Source organism: Sceloporus occidentalis, unplaced genomic scaffold (assembly GCF_023333645.1).
Source record: "Sceloporus occidentalis isolate IW3139 unplaced genomic scaffold, rSceOcc1.0.p SCAF_472, whole genome shotgun sequence".
Classification (NCBI taxonomy): Eukaryota; Metazoa; Chordata; class Lepidosauria; order Squamata; family Phrynosomatidae; genus Sceloporus; species Sceloporus occidentalis.
The window spans coordinates 35,679-56,212 of NW_028317452.1; the positions used below are offsets into that span (position 1 = coordinate 35,679).

General features: G+C 41.4%; 1 protein-coding gene across 1 annotated transcript in view; it reads left to right on the forward strand.

Annotated features, from left to right (window-relative positions):
• Nucleotides 1-20,534, forward strand: part of LOC149271696 (voltage-dependent P/Q-type calcium channel subunit alpha-1A-like) — a 99,851-nt gene that overhangs the window by 16,024 nt on the left and 63,293 nt on the right. The window contains exons 2-3 of the mRNA XM_089507195.1: nt 9,570-9,675; nt 10,500-10,639. Of these exons, the coding sequence (XP_089363321.1) occupies nt 9,570-9,675; nt 10,500-10,639 (246 nt within the window). The remainder of the gene's footprint in view (nt 1-9,569; nt 9,676-10,499; nt 10,640-20,534) is intronic.

Consider the following 20,534-nt stretch of genomic DNA (forward strand, 5'->3'; position numbering starts at 1 on the left):
GTGGTTTAAAATTAGTATTTCTATAGTAACGTTCTGGTAGAGCAGTATTATTTTGCTGTAACTTTGCGCTAGAATAGTATTATTCATCAGTGGCTTGGTGGCAGAGCAATATCATTTTAGCAGTGATTTGTTGTAGTATTATTATTACAACAGCGCCTTTGCTGTAGAACAGTATCATTTGAGTGATGGCCGGTAGCAGTGGTTGTGGTACTGCAGTACTATTAAGGTAGTAACTTGATGGTGGAGCAGAGTTATTTCAGTAGTGGTTGATGGTGGAGCAGAGTTATTTCAGTAGTGGTTGATGGTGGAGCAGAGTTATTTCAGTAGTGGTTGATGGTGGAGCAGAGTTATTTCAGTAGTGGTTGATGGTGGAGCAGAGTTATTTCAGTAGTGGTTGATGGTGGAGCAGAGTTATTTCAGTAGTGGTTGATGGTGGAGCAGAGTTATTTCAGTAGTGGTTGATGGTGGAGCAGAGTTATTTCGGTAGTGGTTGATGGTGGAGCAGAGTTATTTCAGTAGTGGTTGATGGTGGAGCAGAGTTATTTCAGTGGTATCAGCTTGTCATTATTAGCTGTTGACTACAGCTTTGTTATTTACTGCATATATCGATTAGGTCTGTAGGTGTTAAGCTCAGTATTGGTTTAGTTTTTTTAATGGGGTTTGCAGAAGTTCAGTATACACAGCTGGGAGAGCCAGCATAGGTGTGAGTCTAAAGCCCAGATCAGCCCAGCTCATCAATAATATAGGTGTTTGAGCCGAAGTAGGTGAAACAACTACTGAATTCTGGGAGTGAGTCTGGTACGGAATCTCTATGTAATACTCCATAGGGATTATTTACCTGTCTGTCAGGGTAAAGACATATGTTACCACGACATCACTTATGTACCCCTCCCCATTGTTTAAGGATGAATGTAGGTCTCCAGGATCTATAATGTGATTTGGTGGTCGGTCCTGGTCATACCCCAGTACTTGCATGTCCTTACCACAATAATCCAATAGCATTGCCACCGTAAACTGTATTGGTTTGTTATTGACGGCAATAGGTGAAGAATCCAATAACTTATCCGGTTGCTATAGTGTGTAGATGACATGTAAGCAGTTTCTAGATACTGGTGGTAGTATTGACATGCAGGATAAGATTTCCTCATCGATTCCCAATGCCTGAAACCCCATAGTATTTCATTATGTTTCAACTGGGTAGAGAAGCACAAAGAACCAAATGGAGCGTTCGGTGTCCAAACCCATAATAAAATCTACTACTTGCATCGACAATACAGTAATCGAGAACGCAAAAAGAACCGCTAAAGCGGAGCGCTGCCCAACTTGTTTTACCTGGAGGATGCACATCCATTAATCATAAACGTAGAAGACAGACCAGTGGAAGTGTCTAACAAACGGTGGTTACTGGTAAAGTCTGCAAATGGATTCGCTTCAAAGGAGTCTCAACACAAACTCATTAATTATTAAGGCAAATCTGTCACTTTACCCAAATCTTTTTCTGTTACGTATGCATTTTTTTTTTTTTGCAAGTCTCAGTCTATCAATTGTTGGCAGATAAAATAGTATTTTAAAAAAAAAAAAAAAAATCTCCAGAACAATTATACTGCTTTAAAGTTTTATTGAAGTTAATTTAGTTATTCTAAAAAGCTGTGATGGTGGCACCATATAAAAGACATTTTATATTATATTATTTATATTTATATTACATTATTATAATACTCTCACACAGCCCTGATATTTTATGGCAGACAAACTATCATTACAACCTTTCAATGCTAGAGAGGACTTCTAGTACTAACAGAGTTGTGCTACAGGTACATTAGTATTGTATGGATAACACAACAGTATACGATCTATCACAATAGTACTGCAGTGTCTTCTCTTGATCTGCCATCACAGTATGATGATGACGTCACTGTGGCATTCTGGTACTCGCAGAGTAACGCTGACGTATTACAGTTGCATACCGCCACGGTGTCCCTCTTTAGGTCTTTGGGACCCTATCTTTCTTCCCCTGATGCCCCTCTTTTCTAAGAGCTCAGAATGTTTGCTGCGTAGGAGGGTATCACAGGGTACTATAGTCCTAAACAATAATTAGCCCAATAATGTGTACAGAAACAGCAGGAAATAGGTTTAGAAATTAAATTGTTTACATTAAATACATTATCCTTCTTTAATATACCTTTAACCGTTACAAATAGGTCACAATAGCACTGACTACTACTCAGTACGAGTCCGCATGCGGCATTGTTACTTCTTTGTTTTTGTTTTTTTATTATTTATTGTTTTCAAAATTGTTTTAAGGGTATTCCTGCAGTGTTAGCACCGTATGATCGAGACACATACGCAGCATCGTGAGTGCATTGTTTTTGCAGCATTAGACTGACCGCTCTTCGGCCTCTTCCTGATCTGTCTGCAGTATTGGGGCAGACAGCCTTTATGTGTTGTATGCAGTGTGTTACTAGATTATTACACAGCATTGTGTGCCAGCGCAGGATTGCAACATCAGCAGTGAATTAGCTCGGCCACATGACTTGATGAACACTCCGATGCTTAAAAACCCAGCCAGGTGCGCTCAGCGTATTAACACCCCATGGTTCCTGCGGTACTAGAGTTTTCATGTCCACTTTCAAGCTCCGTGTCTCATTGATTCCATCTCCACCACCGATCCCTCTTCCTGGCCTAGTTTAATCCGTGGTGAGATGTTCTTCTCCCCAGGGTGCTGCTGTAAGCAGCATGCCAGGTGTCAGCTGGGTCCCCACTCTTTAAATATTTAATAAATAAGAAAGACAAGCTCTGATGTGGCAGGTTGTTTGATAGCAGCGTTAATGAGAGCTCCAGCGCCATCATGTCACGAGATCACACGCTGATCGTTCATTTAGTCTGCAGTCAGTCTGCGGATGTCATTGTGCTTCTGTTTAACCCTTTGATCATTAGAGGGGGTTTTAATCCCACTCCAGCAGTTAAAGGATTCCGCACATCTGTGTTTGCACGCCTTTAAAGAGGTTTATTTAATGATGTACTTATGTATGTCCTGAAAAATGATGATGTGTATGTGCGTGACCATATTTCAGAGGTGTTCGGTTTTAATAAATTTCAAATAGCGATACAAAAGAGAAAGTGTTTGAGGTTAATACTTATAAAATAGCATACACAATGAATTATCCTGGGGTGTGTTATAGTATTCAAAAGGATAATCTTTATTATATATTATATTGTTATAGAATGTTATTATCTATATATGCCAGTCTTAAGTACCTTACAAAGATCTTTGTGTGTCTGTATGTCATTGGATGTGTAGGTGTGAGTGTGTATGTATACACTTTTATGTAGAAATATACATGCCTTGTAGTCCATGTGGAGATTCACAGCAAGGTGGAGGTCTAGGTTTTTAGGGTCTGTAACCAAGAACATTTTTATTTTAACACGAGTGATATATTTAATTACCTATAAACTAAGAAATTAAACAATGAGTTGTATAGCATAGATTTCAGGTCTCTATGGAGCATTCTATGATGGTTGCCCCATAATCTTTGGGGCTGTAAGCAACTGCATATACTTCTTACATATTAGTAGCTCCAGGATTGCAGGATCACACTCGTGCCTGGTGTGCCAAATGGCCAGTCACGTTCTGCACATAGCCCAGGTCATATTAAATCCTCACGTACAGAATTTTAGTCCTCTACACCTGCAAACAGTGTCCGAGCCGGAGCACAGGCATATCAAATTAACCTTGTTAAACTACTTGTTTTTAGGCAAAGAACACCTTGTGGACTGACGTTGTTGACCCCTAGTCTAAGTAAATAAGTCTTCCAAGGTAGGCCTATTTATGAAGCTCACAATTGTTTCAGCAGGGTTTGGTGCTGACAGATAAACCCATCATACGGCCAATTTGAAGGATCCTCACTTTTTGCAAACTTGCAGACTTCTTTGGCAGTTCAAATGTTTTAGTTTGATGCAGGTGGGCTACCCAGCCTACAAAGCACAATTCAGTGGGTGGCCTTACTGCTGGGAAATGAGCACTCGTAGATGTTATTTGAGTTGTTTTACATTGTGTCGTGTGTGCTAAGTGTGTTGCATGCTGCTTGTAACCATGGTTTCTCTGTATGGGTTGAATTGTCACGTCAGTCATTCTGAATGGCAATTCTTAATTTTTGCCAAGACACCATTCAAAATCGTGCATTTTATAGGTAAGTACATTTAATAAAGACATACAAAGGTGTGTCAAGATTAGAATAACCAATGTAAGGACTGAAAATCCACTTTACAGATATGCAAGTAAATCTTGCCATGGGACTAGCATGATTTCCTCCCCTTGCTGATCCACGTGCTGATCGTTGTAGACGGGTACAAAGAGGAATTAGTTCACCACAAGTAAGTAATTAGTTGTATACGTTTTATCTGCTATAGTTCACCAACCTGCTGAATTATAGGAAATAATTTTATTGTTACTCATGCAGCCAATCCCGTCTTTTACTTTAACAGGTGGCTGTACACATCATATATTGCCCCCTGGCCTTAAAGTGCCAAGGCTGAATTTTAAGCCCCACTCCATTCTTTCTCAGTGCAAGCAGGACTTGACATCAAAGCCTTGCCAAAAACAGTTGTGCGCGCCTGCGGGTTACAATGAATACATTTATTCTTTTACATTTTTTTTCTTATATTTTACAAATCATGTTTTCTATCACTTTTATTAGTGTTAACATTTTAGAAACTGGGATTAGGATATAAAGCAGCGTAAAAAAAAAACCTGTGCCCTTTGAGTATGTCAGAGGCTGAAGACATAGATGCATACATCACACACACACACACACACACACACACATACAGACAGTATAGTGTGTGTGTGGCTTGTTAAAGACATTTGTTACTATAAGTAATGCCCTCATATGTTTATATATAATTATACTTTGCATCAGTTGTATTTGCGTTTGGGACCTTTGACACCTGTACATGTACTGACTCTCCAAATGTACCAGAATTACTCCATTCTACACGGTTCCTCGTTTTTAGACTCTTGGCCATTATCGTTTTTTTGTTTTTTTTTGATTGTTTGCAGTCTTTTTTTTTTTTTTTTTTGATTGTTTGCATGTTGAATGCATGCGCAGCAGACCTGGTGGCAGTGTGGCTAGGCACCACTTGTATCAATGAAAGAAGGGGATTAGCAAATGCAACGAATGCCCCTTTAAATGTTTCTTACGTTTTAGAATTCAGTATTTCCCGATGGCTGTCCCTGTTCCACCATTTAAACACCAGCTGTAATACATTACAGATTTATATCTTGAAATTTAAACCTCAGGGGCAAACTTGATTTTGTTGTGAATAGACCTCATAATGCTATCTGCACCTAGATATAAAGGCATCATTTTGCCTGGCATTTCTCTCTGCAAGACTGGAAGATATATCTGGAGAGGATACAAAAAAATCCTGTGTCTAGCGATTGTTCCTCAGCAGTTTATTTCATTCTCTTACTTTATCATATTTTTATTTTTAACCATCCTTCTGTCGTTTGATGGGAAACAACACAGGATGCCCTTGTTGCAAACAGATGCAGTCACACGGTGGGCCTGGCACAACCATCTGAGAGTGTTGTGACATATTGTGACAGCAGCCATATTCTCCCCAAGCATTGTGTAACCATTGCCATGTCACAATACTAGAGTGAGGGTGGCTGTATTATTCAACAGCGAAGAATGTGGCAGAACAACAGAATTTCTCCAAGAACAGCCTAATAACAAACAAATTCTGGTATCTCCTATTAATACTCGCATATCAAAACAAATACTAGTAGCAGTAACTGTCACGCTGTCCTAATACACAACCTTAAAGACACCTAATGCTCACCCATTCCTAAAACACATACATCAGTGTATCTACCTTTCACCTCCTCTTAATACCCAGTCCTCAGGACACCTAAGTCTCACCTCCTACTAATAGCCGTCCAGTAGAAGTAGCAGAGGTTAATTCAGTGAAGGAATTTAAGCAAGCATGAAAGAGGCATAAGGCTAAGCTAGACATACGATAAGGCCGGGGACAAAGAGAAGTATTCAGAGGTTGGGCAGACTAGATGGGCCAAATGGTTCTTATCTGATGTCACTTTCTATGTAATACACAGATATCAGGATACCTACCTCTCACCTCTTCCTAATACACAGACATCAGTGTTTTAACCTCTTACCTTCTCCTAATACAGACATCAGGACACCTACCTCTTACCCCCTTCTTATATACAGACATCAGGACTCCTACCTCTTACCCCCTTCTTATATACAGACATCAGGACACCTACATCTTACCTCCTTCTTATATACAGACATCAGGACACCTACCTCTTACCCCCTTCTTATATACAGACATCAGGACACCCATCTCTTACCTCCTTCTAATATACAAACATCGGGAAACCTACCTCTCACCTTCTCCTAAAACACAGACATTAGGACACCTACCTCTCACCTCCTCCTAATACATAGACCCCAGAAGACATACCTTCCACCTCCTCCTATGAATGCATGTACAATTTCTGTTAAACACATATTAATGTACTAAGTATGTCTATACCTCATGAAGAAAAGCCTCATGAAAATCCATTTAAAATCAGATGAACACGTCTGAAACTGTTTTTTGTTTTTTTTATTTGTTTTTTAAATCCTATGTGCAGTTTTGCAGATGTTTGACGCGCCGTTTGACAGTCATTTCACGGCTTCCTTCCAGCCCGTTTATATGTGTGAATGTCTTCCTGTGCTTCTGGAGTGTGGCTTGGAAGGGCACATGTGAATGAGCGGAGATTAACTGGGTATTGGGGGCAAGTCTTGTTGTAACACCTTGGCTAACAGCTTGCCCGTCTTAAGAACATGCTGCTTCTGTGACTATATTTCTAGGATCATACCAAACCAGGCTTCTCCATTTTTAAAATATGACTTGAGAAATTTCCCTGATTAAAAACTTTCCTGTAAAGTTGAAAGCTCATTTTGTTCACTGGGCACTCAAATGCAACAATGACCTAGTATAGACTCAGGAGCACTGAGTATGCGGGAGCACTAAAGAATGCGGTGGGGCCAATGCACCACAGTGTGGCTAGCTCTGCTGTTGAGATCTGTCATTATGGCACCTAGCTTATGACTAGTCAGCTTTTTCCACATTATTATGATCCTCAAAATAATTCAGCAGTGCGTTTGGGAGACCTAATTCGTTAATAGGCGACCCACTCAACGTGGTTTCAAGTAAGTAGAAGTGATCAAGCCAGCCTATGGAGTGGCATGAACGAGGGCTGAGCCATCACACTAGGTAAGTTCTTCTGAAAAGACTAATGCACTAACAGGCAGGAATTTGAAACAATTTGGCTTCAGCTCTTACTCTGGCTCACATTCTTCCATGATCAATCAGGCTGAAGTGGGTGACTCGAGTACATGCCAGTTCGACAAGCAATGTGAGTTCCATAAAGCAAAAGTTGCTAAAAGGTTACTAGAAGGTTACAATTTAGTTGATCCACTGTTGTGGACTCGGAGAGGAGATGTCCAGTTAAAAAACAATAGAATTTGAAAAGGTAAATGTAACTATGTTTCAAGGACCTTTTGGGAACCAAAGCTGGACCGGGCATTTGAAACACATATTCTCTGCAACTGAAAAACATCCGTATTTTTAGCTTCTAGAAAAGATGGTCATTAGGGACCCTAAAGAGGGACTTTCCCTCCTAAACAATGACACATGGGAGGTATGTGTACTCATCCAATTTATGTCGATGTTTCTCTATTTGGCTAAGGTGACTTCACTCTATAAATATCGACTAGAATAAAAACTCGCAGGGCGGTTCACGAAGTGTAACTCACAGCTTACCTGATTGTCTATGAAATTGTAATATATTCTCTCAGCTTCAGCAAATTACTATGTTGCTTTTTTTCCAACCCTTTGTGTTTATTAACAAAGTAGGAGTGTGTGATCTGGCAATTATGAACGTGCCTACAGTTAAATGCATTTGGGTCATGTTGTATCAGACAAAAGTGTGCATACATATCACGTGTAGCAAGCAGGGCCGGCCCGACAATGGAGCCGAGTGGGGCAACCGCTCCAGGCGGCACTTTTGGAGGGGCGGCACTTCGCCGCCCCAAGCCCTTTTTTTTTTTTTTTTTTTTTTTAAAGCGAAAGAGAGAGAAAGGGGCGCCGAGTGGTTTTCGTTTACCAAGCTGTCAGTACCCGCTCAGCGCCCCTCTCTCTATCCTCTGCGGCGAGTCTCCCTGTTCGGTCTCGGTGCTGGCTTGTAATGCTGAGTGCCGGAAGATCTCCTCATAGCCGGCACCGAGACCGAACAGGGAGACTCGCCGCAGGACTGCTGAAAGGTAAGTACGGGGGGGGCAGGGACGGAGGGAGAGGAAGGGTAGATAGGGGGGGGGGCGGCAGGGACGGAGGGAGAGGAAGGGTAGATAAGGGGGGCGGCATTTTAAAATTTGCCCCAGGCGGCATTTTGCCTTGGGCCGGCCCTGGTAGCAAACCATCTAAATATACTCAATACAGTTTTCACAGAATAAGGTACTTTTATTTGATCAGTTGTTGAAAACTTTCCCCCTTAATTTCCATCATTGGGCAACAAATACCTCATGGGTGCCTTTTTTTACCCTTGTAGCAGTAACCCAGCTCCTGAATGCCTTATAACACCTGTAACATCTTATTACAGTAACCCAGCTCCTGGGTGCCTTATTACCCCTGAAACATCTTATTACAGTAACCCGGCCCCTGAGTGCCTTATTACCCCTGTAACATCTTATTACAGTAAGCCGGCTCCTGAGTGCCTTATTACCCCTGTAACATCTTATTACAGTAAGCCGGTTTCTGAGTGCCTTATTACCCCTGGAACATCTTACTACTGTAACCCAGCTCCTGACTGCCTTGTTACCCCTGTAACATCTTATTACAGTAACCCGGCTCCTGAGTGCCTTATTACCCCTGTAACCTCTTATTACAGTAACCCAGCTCCTGACTGCCTTATTATCCCTGTAACCTCTTATTACAGGCCCCTGAGTGCCTTATTACCCCCGTAACATCTTATTACAGTAACCCAGCTCCTGACTGCCTTATTACCCCTGTAACCTCTTATTACAGTAACCCAGCCCCTGAGTGCCTTATTACCCCTGTAACATTTTATTACAGTAACCCGGTTTCTGAGTGCCTTATTACCATACCTGGGAACTTCTGGGCTCTAGCTACTCGGAGCCTTCCCTTGCGGGACGTGGCCAGGACTGCCCACTGACGTCAGCGGGTGGTCCTGTGACGTCGGTGGGAGGTCCCGCTGATTTAAAGGGAAAATGGGCGGGGCGTGTCAAGACCCCGCTTCCGCAACCCGGGGGATTCAAGTCTTGACCCGAGGAAGCGGTGCTTCATCCAGCAATCTCCAGGTCAAACCCAGAGAGTTCCCAGGTATGCTTATTACCCCTGTAACATCTTATTACTTTTAGTTCCTCGGTATTTAGGTTTAAAGTTTTTATACCAGAATGTGATGTTGTTTCTTGCTATTTGCTATTAAAAGTCAATCTCAATTGTAATTATATTTTTCCTTAACTGTTGTGCCTCTTTACTCCTTTTGAATACATGATTTTAGCAACTATCATTGCAAATTGCATTGTTTTGGCTATGGAGCAGCACTTGCCTGAAGGGGACAAGACACCGATGTCAGAGCGTCTGGTAAGTGTGCTTTTATTGGCTTTATGTATATCCCATGTCAGGGAATGTTAACAATCTCCAGGGAATCTCACAGCTCATGCGCAGTCTGCTGAAACAATGCAAGTAGAGTCCAGGAAGCTGGTTGCAACTTTGTGCTTGGGCCAAACAGCGAGGTTCCAGTGCAGTCTTACAGAGTACCAAGAGAAAAGATAGAGTAGAATTAAATGCCATGGATATTCCTTTGATGGAGGCAAATTTTATGCCAGGTGGAAAAAATAAAAATATAACAGTATTGTGACTATATTTCGAGGATCATGCCAAGCTAGGCTGCTTCATTTTTAAAATATGACCTGAGAAATTTCCCTGATTGAAAAACATTCCTGCAAAGTTGAAAGCTCATTTTGTTCACTGGGCACTCAAATGCAACAATGGCCTAGTATAGACTCAGGAGCACTGAGTATGCGGGAGCACTAAAGAACGCGGTGGGGCCAATGCACCACAGATTTCCGAGGGACTCGCAAAGAGGCAGACGAAAGAAGGCCTCATAGGCCTTTTAGTACAAATATCTGAGAGCTAGCTTAGACAAAGCTCGACAAAAAAATGTAATTCTTGGTCAACAATGACCAATTGGCATATAACAGTTAGCCTTTACTTTTACTTAGCAAGACTGGTATGGTATCTACACTATATAATAGAAAGCATATAATAAGATGATGTCCATCATAGGTAAGAAACAGAATCCTGCCCAACACGAGATGCCCAACTCATGGAAGAAGCTGCCAATTTGGCAGTCGTATGTAACCAGGAGCACTAAGGAAATCTTTATCTTACTTTCTTTCTCACAGGATGACACTGAACCATATTTCATTGGCATCTTCTGCTTTGAAACTGGGATTAAAATTATTGCTTTGGGCTTTGCATTTCACAAAGGATCCTACTTGCGTAATGGCTGGAATATGATGGACTTTGTGGTGGTTCTCACAGGGTAAGGTTTTCTTTACATGTCATGTTACTCAAAGTGTCTTGTTCTCTGCATGTAAAATAGGCACATGACATACCACGTACTTGTAATACATCTCACCTGCATATAATCTACGGAACTCAGGACATCTACCTCTTACCGCCACCGTATAAGTATACGTTGAGATACATGCCTAACGCCATCCCCTAGTACACAGACGCACAACTTTGTTATAACACAAGATATATATCACAGTGCCTGTTTTTCTGGATCAGGTACATTTCTGCAGGAACTAGTTCAGGCTTTAAATAACTGTCCTCATTAAGCAGTCCCAGCTATAGGATTCTGGGAAGTCACGCCACCAGGGACAGAATTTTTATCTTCTTTCACAACAATCAGACTTTATATTCCACGTGCTATACTGTCAAGTGAAAAGCAACTGGCTTTTAGCAACCGTGTTCTTAAAAATGTTACACTGAAATACAGAAAATGTCAGAATCTTGATGATATTTGAAAATCAGATTCCTAAACATGTAGTGTTTTTTTTTTAAAATACCAATAACATAATAACGCTATTAGTAAAAATGTATATACGTAGTACGTTATATGTATGAACGATTATGAGTAAGGAAACCTATTGGGAAAAAAACTACTTTTTTTGTAAAATACAAAGGACACACAGGTAGGTTTATCGGTAGCATTTGCCTAGGGTGCCACCTACCATCTCCTGTTTCCTTTTGATCCATGCACTGCCTCAGTCACTGTGCATAGGGCAATACGGAGTGATGTATTTGAACCACTGTCCTCTACACACTGTATTTCATTAGAATAAGCTTTGTGCTTATATGGTGCTAGTTTTCGAAAGCTGTGCTTTATTTTTTTTTTACAATAGACCATGTTGCATTGCTTGTTAAACCTAAACTCTGTAGATCCCTCACACCATCCAAAATAAAATACTTGACATCAGTCAATGACCATGTCTATAAAGTTTGAGTCTCTTATGCAGAGTCCTGGTCTCTGGGTATGGGAGGTTATAGCCTACCTTCACTCCCATGGGCTCTGTCTACTCCTTGCTAAACTGCCCAAAAGGTTACCTCTGCCTCCTCCAACCAAGCTCTGCCTCCAGTAGGGCATTCCAAAGACCTCTGGTCCTGTCAGCATGGGACTACTTCCCAACTTCTTGGACTAATGGGGTTTTTGATGATGGTCCCTCATTGAACATTGTAAACGTCGCATTTTTGTCCAGATTGACAACGCCTGCTCACATCTTTTTGATATTATAATCAACACTCCTACTATACTGTATTAAATTTGATGGCCCTATAATTGGCATGCCACATACTGCCACACATTCAAGACACTCAAACGTGGATCTTTTTTTCTCTATATGTGAACTACTTCCACTATTGCTTCCGTGGTTTCATGTATACACATATATGTAATAAAGAGGATTTTATTGCACCTGTGATCCCTTCCAGTATGAGTTCTGTAGTCTTTAGTAGACAGACAGTAGACTGGGTCCTTATAATACCATCTTGTAGTAAACAATAGAATGGTTCAGTCTTAGTCGCCCAGAGGGACCTTTTGGGTAATGTAAGTCTATAGAGGAAAGGACCTCGTTAAATAAACAGAACTTCATTACCATTGACATAAAGAATCAGTTCAATGTAGTGTTTGAGCGGGTAAAGATGAACTAATATCACATGACTGCCTACATTGGCAGCATTCAGATCGGCAGATAAAGGAAGTTTATTGGAACAAAATGAAATCAGACCTACTTTTCTTCGATATAAACTAATACTGTTTACAGACTGTATTGAATGCTGAAATTTTAAAAATAATGGGACTCCCCCTTTAATGATATAAGAGTGACCACCTTCCCACATAATACCAGGGAGGTGTGGAAAATTGCATTATTGTGTCATTTGATTTTCTTTTGGACAAAACATGAGCAATCCTATTTTGATCGGTCTATGTTCTTTATGATAACCAAGATTCAATAGTTGGGTAAACTAAGCTGTTTCTTTAACTTTTTTCACTCAAAAGGTTATAGAAATGAAGAAATAGATTCACTGAACTCTTCAGAATAGGTTTAAAGAGACTATAGCTGTGTCTTCTACAAGAGGACAAAAACAAATCAAAGGAACATAGGTATTCTACAGCTCCATAAAACTTCCCCTTTCCTCGCTGTGTCACGAGTGGTCTGCGATTGAATATTAATTAGCACTGCCCTTGATCTTCATGTCTTTCATTCATGAAATTCAAGCAAAAGTGAGAGGTGAAATTCCGGTGAAAGCTATTATTTTTTCTCCTGGTTGAGAGAAGGTGCTTCAATTAAAGGAAGATAAGAGTTATCAAAAGCACACAACTTGCTGCTGCAGTCATACTTGCAATGTCCAGCAATAACAGAAATACATGAGCCACGTACAAGTTCTTGACAGCGACCGAGGATTCAGGCTTTTAAGTTCCCCAAATGAATTACAGGATAAAGCGAAATAATACCCAAAAGCCTCTTCTTCCTGCGGGAGACAAAGCCTGCAGGTGTCAGCTGTGGACGTTCCCAACAGACGTTCATTAAATCCCATCTCAGTTTATTGAATTTGATTCTTGGGTGTACTCTGCCATGCATGAAATTGGTGCTTCCAGCCACTAACCACCCAAACGCACAAGAAGAACCCACACATTGCTCTCAGCATCAAAACTTTCTGCAGACGTGGCCTGTGATTGACAGCAAATGAAAAATAATGTGAGCACACGTTCAGACATACTGGTACAGAAGGAGAGGAGGGCCCTGCTCATTGGTAGGTTGAGGGTGAATGAGACAGAAGGACAACCTGAAAATAACAACCTGAAAATATGGCTATTTGCTAACTTATAAGTGTATGTTATATAGTAGTGTGTGTGCATGAATGTGGTTGCAGTTTTCTCTAGCAATATCATCCCCATATATCACCATCCATGCGATTGTCTGACGGAACCACCGTCAATCGATGCTAATGTCACAGAGGGAGCTAATTCTCCTTCTTTTTAAAGACGGCTGAATTCACTGTTTCAGCCATGGGACTACAGGCATTATTTATCCCTGCCGTTTTGCTGAATTAGCAAAGATAAAGAAAGCACAACGTACCAGGTACAGACTACGGATTAAAAAAAAAAAAGGCCAGCGTCTGATAAATTACATGCGTGCATGGCTGACAAATATACACAGCGCATGTTAAATTCCTGCAGCTTGCAGATATTCATTAAGAGCATGGGACTGGCTGCCCATTGGGCAATTAAGGTATGTAGGAGGCTCCATCAGGCACCAGCCCACTGGGCATTTGACGGGTCCCTTAAAAAAAATGATAATCGTGTTTGTGTTCTTTATTGATAGCCGTCATTTCTATGGAGAGCTTGTGCAGCTTTAAAAAGTTGACGGATCTTTCAAATAGTAACGCAACTTTTGATGATATCCCAAAAACTGAATTTTTAGTAACCCTATAGAACTTTGTGACATGATAATAACTTATGTAACTTAGTAAGGCATTTGGCAGATGCCAATGCATTTTTATTTACACAACTACACTTGTAGTATTCTGCTCCTCCCCACACACATACAAATGCACACATATACACATACATATATACACACAAATACTGTACATACACACAGTACTTACCGTGTGCTCCACTTCCCTCCTGTATGTTCCTTAAGGCCTGCAGCTCCCTCACTGAGCATTATTTCCAGAGTGTGCAGTGTCAGTGAGGGAGGGTTATTGCTGCACTTCATGGACCAGATTGGATTGCTGCATCGCATGACAGGTGAGAGGTATGGACCCATCAAAAATTGGTACAGGGCCCTAGGCCCTCAGACCTCCAGGGCCCTGGAGAAATTGTTTTCTGTACTCTTCTGTTAGAGAGGTATAGTCACTCACCTGGCTTACACGATTAGCCACCTAGTGATACTAAAATCGCAAGGAGGCTATGTAGGACCTCTATTGCTTCTTCACGTCTCAGGTCCGGTCAGGGGAGAACAGAAGATCTATCCAAACAGCCCATGGTCCCCATGTCACGCAAAAGTGGAACGTTGGGGCAGAAAGGTGGGACAACAGCATAAAGCCTTAAACATCCTGCCAGTTTTAGAGCATATATAGCTTTTTTGGGTTTACATGCAGATTTGTCTTATAGTGGTCTCGGTGCATCTCTGCTGTGAGTTTGATAAACGGACATTTTGCTTGCCAGCTTGACTGTAACATGGGAATTGCCTAAAAACAGCTGTTAGTAGCAATATATGCAAAGTGTCCTGTATCATATGTTTAATGTGGTGTTTTCAGCTTATATAAAACATTAATTGCAGGGCCAGACTGACAATGACAAGGTGGTACTAGCACTTTAAGAACAGCGGCCCAATGATGAAATAAGTGTGGTCGATGGCTGTATATATGCGGCCATGCATTACGTTTTAATGCTCATGCAATGTGGGTCCAGGCACATCCAGCCGCAGGCTGCACACAATAGCACCCAATCTGCCACTGGAACGGTGAAGGCCAGATGGCTGGTATGGGCCTAACTAATTGTAGTAAGTTAGACAAATAAACCTTAGCAGATAATTGTATTTTTTCCTCTAAAAGCTTAATCACATAAAAACAACACAAAACGTTTAAGACGTATAAGTGAACATGATGAGTGTATGGCTAGGGTAGGGTTAATGTGTGTGTTGCTGTATGTTGTTAGCATGTGTGTGTGCGCGTAAGTGTGTGTGCCTCAGCATATAGTGATATAATGCATGTATGTTAGTGTATAGTGTTAGCATGAGTGTGTGTGTGTTAGTATTTATTGTCAGCATTGAGTGCAGGGGGTGTTAGCATGAGTGTGTGTGTCAGCATATAGTGTCAGGGATAATCCTAGGGTTTGTGGTGCGAGGGGGGCAGTATATGGTGTTAGAATCAGTGGGTGTTAGAGTAAGTTTGCGTGTTAGTATGCGTGTTTTAGTTGTTTTAGGCAGGGGCACCGAAGAAACACTGCACCCAGTGGCCACTAACCCTAGGATCACCCCTATGACTGCAGAACCACTCGGCCCATCTAGTCTGCCCAAACCTGATTTGATCCTTCGTCTTGTCTTATAGTCACGATAAACATATATCTTGAAGAGCTAGATTTACCTTCTACAACATTTCTGAATACAGTGATTATGTTTAGCTTCTAAGAGCTGGGAAGATTGTTTGAGCAAATGATAAAAATAACAATTACCACACATACCACACCTACTCAGTCAATAATCGTCCTCAAAACATTCTACACAAATAAATAATTATTTCACTCCAAAATATGTAACATAACAGTCTCTGTTCAATTATACGCAGCATGAGAAAACAGGTTTGCAAATTATTTAATGCAGTGAGGAGCTAGCAGCCCATTAATTTGGAATTCATCCCATGCTGCAAAAAGGATTAGACAGCCATAAACATCCCTCTTTAGTCTTTGTCAGGCATTTTAAGTCATTCATAAAAGCTGCATGTCTCCACCCCTCTCCACCAAGCGCTTCCATCCTCGGAGCTTGTTCAGGGAGTTGGAGGATGGGAGAAGGAGCCAGAGCCGCATTCTGGCCCCAGCTAGATGGTATCAATGAACAGTGGTCCATCACCATGGAAACCGAGCAAGGTAGTCGTGGAAACTGTGTGAATGAGGCATGGCTGGTTGCCATGGAGATCTACTGAATGGGGATAGACCCATAGCCTCTTATCACCTCTCCCCCCCTTCCACGTTCTTCCACCTTTTCATTATTACCATAAATCCATAATTTATGGATCCAATAATTAGATATTAATAACACTGCAAATAGCGGAAAAAGAGGGTGCTATTAGCGTAAACAGACATTGTATATAATGTACTGTGTCAGTGAGGGATGGTTCATATATAATGCTACAGCGGACATCAGGAAATAACATCAATAAGACACAGCGATTTATCATTGTGTCCTGGCTGCTGAGTGTTTTATTACCCCTGCAGTAACCTGGCTCTAGAGTACCACTGTACAATATACAGTGCTGTAAAAAATGATTGGCCCCTTCTTAAATGTTTCAGATCATCCGACTAATTTTAATATAAGATAACCCAAGTAAACACAAAATGCAGTTTTTAAATCGTGATGTATAGAAGGAAAAAAGGCTATCCAACCCTACCTGCCCCTATGTGAACAAGTAATTGCCCCATTATTAAATTAACCAATTTTAATTGATAATTGGGTTCAATTTCACTAGACAAACCCATGCATGATTACTTGCAAAGTGAAGTAGGCTAAAAGGTCTTAAAAAGAAACGCATGATGTCGCGATCCACAGACATTCAAGAGGAGATGAGAAACAAAGTCATTGACATCTATCAGTCTGGAAAGGAATACAAAGCCATCCCCAAGCCTCTGGGACTCCAATGAACCAAGCTGAGAGCCGCTATCTACAAATAGAGAACACTTGAAATGGTGGCGAACCTTCCAAGGAGTGTCTGGCCGACCAAAATTCCTCCAAGAGCGCAAAGACGAGTCATCCAGGAGGTCACAAAAGAACCCAGAGAAACATTTAAAGAACTGCAGGCCTCATTTGCCTTGGGTTATGTCAGAGTTCACAATTCCACAATAAGAAAGAGACTGTACAACAATTGCATCCATGGGAGAGTTACAAGACAAATACCACTGCTGACCAAAAGGAACACAATGGCTTGTCTTACATTTGCGATAAACATCTCGCTGACCCCCAAGGCTTGGGGATAATATTCTGTGGACTTTTCTGTGTCAAAAGTGAAATCCAATCTCTAACAGACTGAAACAGGTTTCCTTCCATCATTCCTTCAATCCCGACCAGTTTCCCAATCCCTGCCGATGCTTCACTGTGTGGATTGTGTTGTCGGGTGATAGAAGGTGTTGAGTTTGCGCCAGACATAGCGTTTTCCTGCATGGCCAAAAAGCTAAATTTTAGTCTCATCTGACCAGAGTACCTTCTTCTATATGTTTGGTGAGTTCCCTTATGCCTTTTAATGCACAGAAAACACGTTTGCTTATTTTTTCTTTAAACAATGGCTATTTTTCTGGCCGCTTCTCCATAAAACCCAGTGTACGGCCCAAGTGGACCTATGGACAGATACTCCAATCTCTGCTGTGGAACTTTGCAGCTCCTTCAGAGCTATCTTTGGTCTCTTTGTTGCCTCTCTGATTAATGCCCTCCTGGACTGGTCCGTGAGTTTTGATGTGTGGACCTCTTGGCAGGTTTGTTGGGGTGCCATATTCTTAACATATTCTTTACATTTCTTAATAATGGATTTAATGATGCTCTGTGGGATGTTTCGGATACACAACCCTGATCTGTACTTCACAACTTTGTCCATGACCTGTTTGGAGATCTCATCAAAGATGATATTAATGCAATTAGTTACGTCAGTATAATGCTAACATTTCAGTTTTTTATGCTGTGTGCCACACGCCCAAGCTGGAAGTATAGCTAAGGGAAAAGTTTCACCCATCTCTAAAATATAACGGAAAGTAGCACTTTGAGCCTCATGACTCTTTTTTATAGTAGGGTTTCTGAGGCAACATTTCCGTCTTTGCCACCATTCAAGTAGAACCGAAACCAACTCCAATTGTATGGGCTCTAGGAGCTGTCCCACTTCTCCAATTTCAGTTGTCTAAAGAAGGGCCATAGAAAAGAAGTGGAGTTTCCGTCTCTGATTTCTAAACAGAGTTACATGCAAAGAAGGCTCATTGTACATCATGGTGCCCTTTACCCTGGCATTTTTGGAGCCCCAGATAAAGTGAAATTCTACATTGGTAGAGGCTCTGCAAACAGTAGCCAGAGGTGGCCATGCCTGAGCCAGGTACTGTAAGACGGAAAGAACCTCATTTTGCTGTACGAGTACTTCTCCCTTGATGGTTACATTTTTGAAACGCCATAGTCCAAACGTTTGCTTCACTCAAAAATCCGTATGAAGTCTGTCTTGATGGGAAATGGGAGTGGGTCAGTAGTCATGTCCCACTGAATAGCATGGATGTCAAATGGGACTTCCCACAGCTGAAGTCCGCACACGTCTGGACAAGTGCTCTCACGGACTGGCAATCTACATAAAAGATGGTTATGTCATCCATGTAGCGTAACCCCTAAATATTGTTTGTCTTCCGCCCCAAAAAGAAGAATTAAGAAAGAGCAACCTTGTTTGAACCCAGTGAGAACTGAAAAGGGGTCAGCATTAAAGCCGTTCACTAGCAGCAGGCTGCAAACGTTGAGGTACATCATGTTAAAATAAGAACAGGATCTATCCTCTGTTATTCTCATAACAAAAAGGCCAGGGGCAAGTGAAATACAGAGACCTCCCAGGCATGATTTCCCAGCACAGAAATAAATTTTACAGAGTATCTCCCCAATCGGTCCATGAACCCCACTGTCCTGCTTTGGCTGGCCTGTGCGAAATTGCCTGAAAATTGGGACTGTCCGGCAAAAAAAAAAAATGGTTGGGAGGTATATACTTAGTCTGACCTAAAAGATAATACTAGATGCATCCTTTACTAATATGGTGCTGGTTTTTGTCTCCGTTTTGCAGTAGAAAGTGTTTAGTGCCTATCCCCAGTGTGTTGTATAATGCTAAGTATTCTCACACTGATAATGATCACACGGAGCTGCAGTCGTGCTGAGTACAAGCAAATTTCCCCCAGAATATCAAATCCCATTTGATTTCATTGCGCAGTCTGCAGCCTCCCAGTGTAAAAAACCAACGTTTCCAACCTGATATATGTTCCCAGCAGGGGGGTTCGTGTGCTGAATCATCTGTCTTTAACCAAATTATTCTGGTCGTCATTTCATTAAGCATCCCGAAACGTTAACTCCTTAACTAAATATGGAAGAAATATCCACGGGCTGTGTCTCTATTACAGGGGCAATAACTGATAAGATGTTACAGGGGTAATAAGGCACTCAGGGGCCGGGGTACTGTAATAAGATGTTACAGGGGTAATAAGGCACTCAGGGGCCGGGTTAGTGTAATAAGATGTTACAGGGGTAATAAGGCACTCAGGAGCCGGGTTACTGTAATAAGATGTTACAGGGTAATAAGGCACTCAGGGGTTGGGTTACTGTAAAAAGGTGTTACAGGGGTAAAAGACACTAAGTAGTGGGGTTACTTAAAGAGTAATAAGGCACTCAGGGGCAGAGAAAAAAGCATTTGCTTCAAAGAATTCAGATACTTGTACCCCAGGCTTAAAACTCTGCAGAAGATCAGCCCTTAGACCGTTTAGAGAATATAATTGGTAAAGTCACATCGGGGGCTTTATTTTATATGGGCGAATTTACTCCGTTTGCAGACCTACAAGAGAAGTGGGGTTTGGGGTCTGAAGTGCTATTCTCTTACATCTAGAAAACTCGATTTCATGAGAACAACCGCCTATATCATATAGAGCCATATCCACATGCCATGATTGTGTACTGGAGCCAACATACCATCTCAGTGTTCCATACATATTGAAGTGGCAGGCAGACTTGCACAGGGTACTTCCCAATAAGACGTGGGACTGCGCTCTATTACACCTTTCTGAAGTATGGAGATTCGCTAGTTTTATGGAAATTTAGGTTAATGATATCTCACACAATGCAGAATACATTTAATGAACCCTGCTGTGTAAGATGACTGTTGGAGATAGTCTGCAGGTATAGGGTAAGTGCTGCATATGCTGTGCCCAAAAGTTGTGAAAGTTGATAAAGGGATCTAACCTTAATAAAAATCTCAGCCCTGGATCCTGAAACACTCTTTTTTAGGGGTCATTCCAGAGCCCTCTCCTTCATAAGCTACTGGGTTACCTACCCTGGAGATACAATCATTTGCGCCTACCTTTGTGTAAAGGGCAGTTGTACTTATGTTCCTGCAGATTGTAAGCCTGTGGTTTTTGTAAGTTGAATTTTTATTTT